The 11,795-nt window shown below is 39.1% G+C and overlaps 1 protein-coding gene across 1 annotated transcript in view; it reads left to right on the top strand.

Annotated features, from left to right (window-relative positions):
- Col19a1 (collagen type XIX alpha 1 chain) overlaps positions 1-11,795 on the top strand; it is a 319,373-nt gene that overhangs the window by 67,278 nt on the left and 240,300 nt on the right. Inside the window, exon 9 of the mRNA XM_026785603.1 lies at positions 55-114. Within this exon, the coding sequence (XP_026641404.1) occupies positions 55-114 (60 nt within the window). The remainder of the gene's footprint in view (positions 1-54; positions 115-11,795) is intronic.

Below are 11,795 nucleotides of genomic sequence, written 5' to 3'. Positions count from 1 at the left end.
AGAAAAAAGAAACAGAATGATTTTGACACAGGCATTCATCTTTTTCCCCCTCAGGAGGAAGCAGGCTCACCAACTCTGGGTTCCCTTGGACCTAAAGGGGACAAAGGAGAACCGGTAATGTGTACACAACTAATTCTCTTGGGATAAAGGGATTTGTTCAGAAGTAACTTAAGATTTTCCCCCTCATATTTCCCATAAACACATTTCACAAAGGCTTTCACAAACTCAACGGAGATGAAGATCTCTGTAAACCAGAGTCCTGTCAGCATTTGAGTCTGCTTCTGAGATCATGGTAGGAAATTCAGAGAAGCTTAGAACCATGAGTCTTTGTACCTCTACGTTCTAAACAACACTGTAAAGCAGGCTTTGTGTCCCAGCTGCCCGCTACCCTTCCTTATTGCTCTTTTCTCGAGACATCTGAGGAACATACCCCCCCCCCCGGTACACTGACAGGTCCCCATTGAGCAGAATCCATTGGCGAACCTTCACTAGGTAGGGAAGCTTATTACTTCAGGTTTTAGGGGAAATAAAGAATAGGATAACTTGCTTCCTGGGATGTCACTTGGGGAAGAAGATGGAGACTATCTATGTTAGATGCTGTATGAGAATATTAAGAGTCCTAAGAAAACTACCCAGAGAGACTGGAAAGACCTGAACAGGGTGAATGCTGCTTGCTCTTAACCTGCCGGTATGCAAGCACTCATAGGCGAGAACCCATGCGTTCAGATTTGCCTTCCCTTGGACAAGCTCAACTTCACTACAATGTTTTCTGGTCTTTTGAATGTGCCTTTTAGCTAATCATAAATTAATTTATACTATGGTCAGGTGACTGTACTTTCCTCTCAAAGGGAAAAGAGACTTCAGTTCCTCATTTGAAAATTCATGATTATTTACATAATCTAGTTGAGCTTTTTTTTGGAAGGAAATTAATGTCTGACAGGGCCTCAAGACTTCCACAGAGTAAGTGGATCGTGTCCATCCTACTTTTCATGGGGTGGTCTGGCATCACAGTGGGTGCTGGAGAGGAGATTTCTCAAGTGAAGCAGGGTTGATTATTTCAGTTATAAATCTTGGGCTCCTTGGCTTTTGGTATCATTATATGAAAGTTCAAAATAATTAACACATTATGTAAAGAAGACTTAAATCTCATTAAGCATGCAAATCATTCCAGACAGCAAATATACATATTCCCTGTTCACCGTGTGCAAACACTGAGGCCAATGCTTTTGGTGCTTGTGTTTGACTCTCATACAAATTTTCATGTTGGGAATTAATATTGTCATTTTACTGATGGAAAAACTGAGGGTTAGCGAGGCTTAATTATTGCCCAAACAGCATAGGTTGAGGCTAAGAACTGAGTCCAGGTCTGCCGAGTCCGTTTTCCTTCTCTTGACTAGCCTCCATTTTGAAAGCGACTCCCTTTTCTGAAATGTACCTCAGTATTATGTGTGTTCTGTCATTCGGGTATTCTGTATTCTGTACTATTTCATCCTTATCAACTTGTGCAGAGTGTCAGCCTAGTATTTGCACCATCGTCTTACAACTGGGGGGACCATGCATAGGTAAACGGCCTGTAGAGGTAATAAAGTGAATTCCGCGGAGAAAGATGCAGGGATCAGTCCAACTCTTCCTTGCTGAACAGTGTGAACTTGGCAACGCCTCTCGGGCTCTTGACGTTTCATTTTCTTAACTGAAAGGCAAGTGTTCTGAGAATTCGAATAACTAATATTAGAGGAAAAAAAAAAAAAAGCAAAACTGTCCGTTAATTCCTCCCCCAGGTACCTCGAGCAGTTTTCTTTTGCATCCAGGCTATTTCAATTGCTTCCAAGAGTCGCGCAGGGTCCAGATTCATTCGGCTTCCAGTGGAGCTAAATACAGTATCAGCTTAGTTTGCTTTCTCTGCAGCCAGTTCCGTGCAGCTTAGAAACCCTACTTAGTGGCGAGCATTGCCCTGGGTTTTAGAGAAACACTCAGTGCTGCGGAAGCGCCTTCCGCCCCTTCATCCAATAGCCGCTGAAATACCAGCCCACTGGGGCGTGGTCTATTTTGAGCAGCAAGCCTCTTGGTTCCGGCTCCTGCTCCAGAAACTAGGCTCCCTTCCTGAACGTTGGTGTTTTGTAAGTTTTACCCCCCAAAATAAATACCCCATTTAACTCAGTCTTTAACCACGTACTCGTCCCAGGGTCTGCGTCCTTGGTGGTGCCAGCTCTGCTTCTAACTTTAGTTTTCGTTCAGTTGTGAAAGGCATTTACACTTGTGGAAAAGAACTACCGCCAGCCCGGTGTTTCCTCACTTCTATAATCCAAGGTTTAACATTTATTTTATGTAATTCTAATGAGCCCGTGCAAAATGAAAATAATAGCAAGTCACTGTTATTTTATTCGATGGTATAGTTGACATATTTTACAAAGATTTGACTCTAATGAAGAAACGTCAGTCTTTTAAATTTCAAAAATTTAGACCAAACTCTAGTTAAACATTTCAGATAAAATGCTCTTATTGCTTTGTAATAAAAATACTGTATCTGATTTTTGATTTTTGGCCTGTGAGCGTAACCTTTATTGGCCAAGTCATCTCTTCAGTCTTATTTTTTATAAATAAATTTCTGAAGAAAATGATTGGTTCACATATAGTATGTGATTAAATGACTAGAACCACAAATCTTCACAGCTATGTTTCCCCATTTTCATTAATGGAACTTACGGTATCTTTCATGTCCGCCAAACAGCATCGCTGAGCTTCACTTAGTATTATTTCAATTTTTTTTCCTTAAATTTAGAAGTCCTTGAAAGTACTGTCAAAAACAAAATAAAAATAGGACATGTTGAAACACCTTGGAATAAGTATGTAGGCAACACGCCATGGCGCATACACCTCTGGCGCATTGTTTTCAAATGGAAATATTTTTTACATTTAAACCAGAAACTGATTTATGATTATGGAATTAGGCATATTCTGAACATTATTAAGCAAAATTTGCACACTAGTTTCAATGTATATTTCCCCCAATATGATATTGTAATAAATTAAATTATTCACATGCAAATTCTGTTGTAAGATAGACCTGTACTTAGACATCTGGTGAAGTGACGGCAGTAATTATTCTTAGTGAAGATCCTGAACAAAGTGGCACTCAACCAAGGTGGCTTTTCTTTCCCCTGTGGAGACAGAAGCAAATTAATACACTGCATAGCACTGTTTTGTGAAATGTATTTTTGGAGAATGGATTCACTTGGACTTTAAGAATGAAGAATTATAGCATTTAATTATATTTTTTTAACAAATTACCCTTATCAGCCAGTGCAGACACTGAGTAGGCGTACCTCACCTGATGCATAGAGCCTTCCTGTCAAATATCACAGGACAGCAACTGTCTGCATCACAGACGCCGCTCACCTGAAATCCTGCTTACGTTTGGTAAACTAGCTGTTGTTGGTTCCTAGGGGAATGCTCCCTTCTATAGTAAATACCTGTCTACTTTTGGTAAGCTTATGTAGATGGGCGAGATGAGTTTCCAGAAGAAATAAGTACAGGAATGCATAGAACCACAATGCACAACCCCTGCCCACCGCACACACACACACATACACACATACACACACACAACCCCCCACATACCCACATACACACACACACATGCACACACACATACACATACACACACAACCCCCCACACATACCCACATACCCACACACACACACACATACACACACACATACACACATACACACACATACACACATACACACACACATGCACACACATACACACACACAACCCCCCACACATACCCACACACATGCACATACCCACACACAAGCATATACCCACATACACACACACACACACACACATACACACACACAATCCCCCCACATACCCACACACAAGCACATACCCACACACAAGCACATACCGACACACATGCACATACCCACACATATGCACATACCCACACATATGCACATACAGACACACTTTGTCCTTCTTGTCTAAAGTGGGAAAATTTGGTGAGGTGAACAGTGGCTGAGCATCCTGCAACTCCAGTTGGGGAGCCATACTTGCTTTCACTGTCTGCATATTGTATAAAAAAAATTGTTTTACTTCCTACTTCCCAATGTGCCAGTACATTGTCCATTGTTTGAGGGAGATATCAATAGTTTTTAAAAATAAGGTTATTTTCCAATAATGTCTATTTTACTTATGCAGTAGTAAAAATATAACTAAAATAGAACCTAAATGATGCTAAAGTAATATTTGTTTTCTAAATGATTAACTTTCACCTAAGGAGGAATAACTTTTTATCTATCCATCTATCTATCCATCCATCCGTCCGTCCGTCCGTCCGTCCGTCTGTCTGTCTTTGAGACAGTCTCACCTTGCAGTCCTGACTGGCTTGAAACACACTAAGTAGACCAAACTGGCCTCAACTCAAATCCTCAAGCTTCTCTCTCTCCTGAGTGTGGGGCTAAAAGGTGTGTATCACCATGCCAAGAAGGAGGAAAGAGTTATTAAATTCCTTTGTTCCTTCTAGAGTACATAGAGCATAGATCCCAGTCATCAGTGTGTACTTGACATTAGGCAAGCAGAGTTACACTTCCTGGAGTGGATTCCAGTACAGCAATCTTTCTCTGTTATCAAATGGAGATCATACCTGGACCCCTTTTGGTTCATCTTAGTGATGAAATTAGAAGTTCATGGAAGAGTCAGCTTAATGACTAATACAAACATTTGATAACTAGAAGATATATTTCAAACATACAGCCTGCTGATGTTCTTGCTCCAAATCTTGGCTTAAAATGAGACCAAATTAGAACTCACTTAAGGAAATGTATCTTGTTCAAAATTTATTTAGCAGTAGTGTTAAAATAAAACTCAAATTATCATCTGTGTCTTTGGCTTCTTTGACAAAAAAAAATGTGATGTTTCCAAACTAGTGAACTCCTTCAAAATAATTACACATAGAATTACAAACTTGTATCATGTCTATAAAAATATCCACTTATGCAATAAATTTTATGTTCTAAACACTGCCAAGAGCCTCCTTTAAATTAACTCATTCAATACTTAAAGACCTTTTAGTTCAGAGCTGTTGTTAGTTTTTTTGATTTAGGATCTAATATATAAAGAGAATTAGACTTCCTTAAGCTTCATAACTTGCAAGAAGTGGAGTTAGAGGGTGACACTCTGCCCACACCAGCCTTCCTGCTGTGGCATCATCTGGATGTGGCCAAAGACCCAGATTTCCTTTCGCGCTCAGTTTGAATTAAAGCGCAAATCCATTTGCCTTGCAGCTTAGGGAGTGGATTGTGACGTTGGCTCTCTAAATTCTGTTCTGGAGAGTGCTGTGTCCCGATCTTTAAGTCTATGAACGTCTTTAACATTAGATCCTCTCGCTCCACCACCTGCAGAAGATTGTGTCCGTCTCCTGAGAATTACTGAAAACCAGTTCGCTCACCCAATGTGAGGATTTTACAGTTTTACCCACACAAATAAGAATTATGAAACTATGACGGTTTGATTTTGCTCATTTTTCCAAATTCAAAACTAGAATTGAAATATTTCCAACATGTCCAAAGGTGGCTCTAGAGATCTGTAGTCTGCACTCCATAGACAGCAGCCCACTCATGACTACTCTCTGAGTTGACCTGAAACATAGAAAAATCTGCCTTTTATACCTTTTACCAAATATGCTTTTGATGCACATGCATGAACACACAGGCAAATGAGCATATACATACAGAGTACTCACTATCAAAGACATTAAACTTAGTTCCATGACTTCATTAAAATAACCTGTAATGGTAAAAAGCCATATTCTTTAAGATACTGAAGAATTACATATAATAACACAATGGGTCAGTTGCTAACTTGCCTGTCATAATAAGCTGCTAAACTACCCTCATTATACCGGACGTTCGATGACAGCTCTTTTCTCCAATAACCTCTGGGTCCCCAGCCATTGCACTGGCATGAGCACAAACAAGGCTGATCCATGGTTAATTGTCTCTGCATTTCTTTTCTGCTGGGAAACAAAAGGATGGTGATGTTTGAATCTCGACTTTCCCTAAAAAGGCATTTGAGAAAATACTGCAGCTCCAGGAAATAAAGGCAGATGCAGCTTCGGTTTATGTACGTGCAGACGGGTCCTGTAGCTGCTGTGAATCCTAATGAGCTCTGCTCTAGCCTGGTCCAGATGTGGCGTTAATGCCTCGGAGACTAAAAAACTTATAGGCGTTTAGTGAAAATAATTTTTGTTTAAGCCATTTGGCTTCCTCTCTGCATTTCTAGTTTCACTTAATTTTTCCGTAGACAATCAGAATTAAGCTTATTTCCACAGTTTCTCCCTAAGTTAAGAAAAAAATAATATGTATTTGCACATAGCGATTTATAGAAACTGAAACCTCCAAATAAGAACACACAACTTTATCCAATGAGAAAAAAGGAACCTTTTAAGATTATAGTGTAATTACATTTCTCCCTTCCCAATCCTCCCTCCAAATACTCTCATATGCCGCTCCTTGCTCTCTGTAAATTCATGGCCTCCTTTTAAATTGTTGTTCCATGAATATCTGTGTATGTGTTCTGATATATTCCTAAATGTAACCCTCTTGGCCTGTGTGATATCACTTGCGTTCATGTTTTCATGCTGGGCATTTGGTCTTGGATAACCTGGGGAAGATCATTTCTCTTGCTCTCAGCATTTCTTAGTTGCTTTCAGTTCTTTGTGTAGGGGTGGAGACTCACGAGTTTCCCCTGTCCAGTTTGGCATGTCTATTGGTCATCTTTGTTCAGCTCATGTGGAACAATAGGATATTTTGTCAAGGCTGAAGAAATAAATGTGTACTTTATGTGAACAAAAAATACCAGTTTTACATTTATATCAAGTATTACCAATCAAAAATATGCTGTTTGTAAGAAAAACAATCTCAATATGATTATGTTTCACCTTTCTATTAAAACTAATAATACCTTTTAGTGTTATTGATTAGTTATGTAATCAACTCGTATTTTGCAAAAAAAAAGTCATCTTATCTACCTGTGTATTTAAAAAATATAATAATGAAAATTTTATCAAACGCAGACATAGCATTGGAATTTTTATAATAACCAATATGTATAGAAAATGACCACAAAAATTATCATTTCACTGTGATATTTTCTAGTTTCACTGGCTAAAGTTCCAAGGCTAAAACTTTATTGGTGAAAAACTCTGGCTGTGAGGTGAACTGTCTCGTCGTTGTCTTGTCAGGAGGTGTATGTTGATACGATCCATCACTGCAATGATCAGAATTGTGAGGACAGAGCGAGTAGAGACATAGGCAGAAGAAACCTGCTCCCTGTGCAGCTGACTTTCTTTCTTAATGGCTTCTCATTCCCTTCTAATGCCTTCCACTCACATCCCAAGTAGAGCAGCTGGCAGAGACCGCAGCAGATGGAGGGCGAGCTCAACACATGCCGCGTAGCTGGCACCCAAGCACTTGACTTTTATTTACCAAACAGTTAGCCAGATTTCCGAAACCAAGTCTGCTACTGTCCCTTTTTGGTTTAACATGCAATTGGTATCTAGTACATAAATATTACATCACTTAGCTAACTAGCTAGTTATCTTATTCCTCATGTAGATTGCTGATATACGGAACAGTGGATTTAAAGAAATACCTGCAATGGTTTAAGTCATCTTTGTGACTTTAGAAGACAGCTTTCTTGAAGTGGTTCCATTAGAAGCATCTTTTAGCCAGCCCAGTCAGGGCCACATGTACCACTATACAATCTTAAATAAAGCTGTCAGACAAATTTGAAAGATTGAAGATGGATTCAGACAATTGATAGTTTGATCCTTTACCATCATCATCACTGAATACTACGTTCCAAGATCATGCAGTTCTTCTACGAAAGTTTTTAGTCCAGTAAGCAAAATTGTAAGCTCCTCAATTCCCCTCACATGGTATTTTGCTTACATCACCAATATCTGTGTGTGTATATCCCTGGGAGCTCCTGGACTAGAAGGAATCATTGTCTTTTTAATCTGTGATGCCTACACATGGACATACGTGCTGATAGGGGACACCCATGCTAATAGAACCTCCATAAGTGTTTGCTGAGCTATGCAGAGCTCAAAGAAACTTAGCCCCAAAGTCCAGAAGGGAAATAAGCAGCTGTTAGAGAACTACATTGAGTGATGAAAGGGAAAGGTGAATTAGTAAGAACTCCCAAGGCTTTCTGCAAAAACAAACTTCAGGGAACTCTGCCTAGCAATGGTTAGAAGTGCTGCCTTCTAGAATGAAATGTAATAGGGACGGGTGTGTGACAGCTCCGGAATTTGCTTCCCGTTTCCTGGTCTCCTGCCCTCCCTGCTCTCTAAAGCATATCCAGCCTTTGTTATCTGGCTTTCTGTCCACCCTGTCTCAGGTTGAAAATCCCCTTCGTTTCTTATATTATCTCAAGGAATGTTTCATTCTCTAAGGTTCCATGATCGTTTACTGCAAGGCCAACGCTAAGTTAACTGATGGCCGAGGCACAGCTGAGCCCTAGCAGAGGTAACTGATACGGACTCACACTATAAATTACTCATCACGAGGAATACTCTGGACAGGAAATGGTTTGCCGTGACTGGTATCTCACCATCCGCAATTAGGAGCTGGCTGATGGCACCCAGCTCTGTATCTTAAATCATCTTTCACTTGGAGGAGTGCGCAATGCAGATGTCTGTTACCACACATCAGATCTTTCAGTAGATAATTCAGATTAACGGTCTTGATTTCCCCACCTTGGTTTTGCAGTTTAAAATTTTTTGAGGCTGTATTTAACCTATATTTGACAATATAATTAGCCCAAATCTTTGTTTAGGACAGATCCATTATAAGAAGATTATATCAATTTCATGGAGTCTCAGATTTTTATATGATTTTGCAAAAGTTGCTGCCTCCCTAACTTCACTAGATGTGGAAGGAAACTTTTACTACCTCCCTGATAATTTCTAAGATGTTTAGTGTTTTTAAGCTTACTATAACTTACACGTGTATAACTTAAAAAGGATTATAAATAGAAATTTTTCCTTTGAAAGGAAATATTAGTAGTGTTTATACTTGCTTACAAACTCAGTATATGCACACACAATTTTAGAAGCAAAATACATTAATAGAAGAGCAATTTAGCATCCAAAACAGCATGGTGTATGTGTGTGTGTGTGTGGGGGGGTAATGGTCTTGCTTTCTGTTCTGTGTGGGACCATTTCTGACATAATATGCTGAGTTTTGAAAGAGACATTTTAAAAGGTGTATTGACTGGCCAGTGTATACCCAGAAAGCAGGGTCAAAATTTTAAGATTCCAAACTATCATTAATTGTTTACTGAATGGAAGCTTTAATAGTGACCCAAATGGGTATCATGTATAAGATTTGGAAGATTTGGCAGAAATTTTGGTTCAGAAAGCTTTAATTCAATAAAAATGCATGATGTATGTGCCTTTTTAATTTGTGCTCCACAGTGTGAATCAGACAAAAAAAAAGTTAGTTAGAGGCTTATAATGGTGTTTGATGTATAAATACAGTTTATGTCTGATTTAATTTGGTAAGAGTGTGTTCATGTGTGAGTGGTGCACACAGGGAGGTCACAGACCAACTTTTGGGAGTCACTTCCCTCCTCCCACCATGTGTGTTCCAGGAATTAAAAGGCATGAATAGAAAGCATATCCCAAGAAATGAGTTGTGGAAGGTATGATTTCTTTAAAACTATTGGTTGTAACTTTTTCCAATAATAAACTAAAATCTTGACTGGGAAATAAAAGAGAAGCGTCTATGCCTTCTTTAGGATGATACTGGAGAAAAAGGCAGGAGGAATTCAGAAACATAAACACAAATGTACACACATGCACACACACGCGTGTGCACACACACAAAACGGATACATGCTCTTCCAGTAGTGTCAGGAAAATACTGGTTTTATATGTAAATCTGGGTTTATCCCCACTGCCTGCACCTCTGTCAACTTTGCTCCTGTGTTTCAGAATAAGCACTAAGAGGATTGCTGCTACTAGCCTAAATATTTTAAAGTTTTACAGAACCAATACTTGTCATTAGCATGTACTATGTCCTTTTAAGTTTTTTATGGTGATTCTATATTTTCCTCCCTTTTTTGACATAATGATGGGGACCAGGATACTCACACTCCTCTTATGGTCTATAGACAATTAGAAGCGATTTTAAGTCTCTATGTGGGGAAAGAGAAGAGACCAGTTAACACTTGTCATAGGGGAACACCGTATTTCAACTCCAATATTCACAAAGCATCAACTCACAACACACCCAGGCCAGCACTCAGGGCACATGAGATGTAAATGTTGGCAGCTAGCAAAGAAGAGGGGAAGAACCATCACCACTCCCTTTTCTCTGAAACGGGCTGTTGGCAGGGTAAATACCGTATCCTTGTGCTTTAATGGATTATATGCCGTATCTTGTTATCCTGAGTAATTTGCAATATGATATAAAATATTATATCAGATCAACTGAGGAAAATAATATGCTTCTTAGGGACAAGTGGGCATACTTCAGTGATGAGTAGTAGACGCTCTATTCCCACAGAATGCCCCTTGGTATCGGATACTTAATGTAATTTTGTTATCTCCTTATCAGATGTTACTATAGCTTTCTACTAGTGCTGCCTGGTGCCTAGGGTCAAGAGCTGTAATAACTTCTAAGTGGTAGAAATACTTAGCACGCTGATAATGAATGCTATTTTGGATGCATCCTCATGTAATTACATATCACAACCAAGTCGTGTCCTCACTATGATGACAGCAGCTACACCATAGAATACTTTGATAATTTAATCTAAACAAATAAAAACCTTAGCTCTTAAAATAATGTGCATGTATATGACAGTACACCTCTGGTTTTTTAAAAAAAAGAAACAGTAAAACTTTCCAAAAAAAAGTATTAGTAATAAAATTAAGAACCCAATATTTAGGCAAAGCATCACATTGCCATTGAAAAATTTGAAGACATGATGTTCTTCATAATATACTGAAATCTCCTTCAGGTATTTATTATTATGAGAAATAATACCCATGTTTTCAGGAATGCTTATAAATGTTGCTAAGTGAATTTAATAACTATTTCACAGAAGTAAAGCAGATCATAGCATTGCTAGCTTGTTTGGAGCTGTCTGAGTCTGGACATTTGGGAGCCATGGTGAATTCCTAGACTGAAGTAAACAGACAAGGGTTTACTGAGAATGTTTGAAACCCTCATAGAGCATCTTTTAGCTGGTGTGCTCTCCCCAGAGCAGAAGTGTCAATGCAATGACCAAGAATTCCAGTAATAGAACTTGATAGGTATCCGCTGAAAATGTTTATGCCCATGGCAGGGACCCCGTGGAAAGGGAACTGTTTCATGTAGAATTGACCTCACAGCAGTTAACAGATATGGAAATAAGCATTTCTCTAACGTGGTAAGACTATGCATATGTGCATATGTGATATCTTATGTTAGGTAAGTTAGAAACTACTATTAAATTGGTTGACAAAGACCATGTAGGAAGCAAGACATTGGGAGAAGCTCAGGGAGAAGAGTTTTAAGACCAGTTACTGTGTGTCCATTCATGTAAGATGATTACGAGAATAGTAACTCTCTGATAAGTTTGTTCAGGGAATGATGCCTATCCCATAAAAAGCATTTACTAATTTGCCCAGATATTTTAAAGCAAAGGTGAAGAAAGGAAGGGAAAGAGAGAGAGGGAGAGGGAGAGAGAGAGAGAGAGAGAGAGAGAGAGAGAGAGAGAGAGAGAGAGAGAG

The sequence above is a fragment of the Microtus ochrogaster genome, linkage group LG2 (genome assembly GCF_000317375.1).
Source record: "Microtus ochrogaster isolate Prairie Vole_2 linkage group LG2, MicOch1.0, whole genome shotgun sequence".
In the NCBI taxonomy this organism is placed as follows: domain Eukaryota; kingdom Metazoa; phylum Chordata; class Mammalia; order Rodentia; family Cricetidae; genus Microtus; species Microtus ochrogaster.
This window is presented reverse-complemented; position numbering and strand designations above follow the sequence as displayed.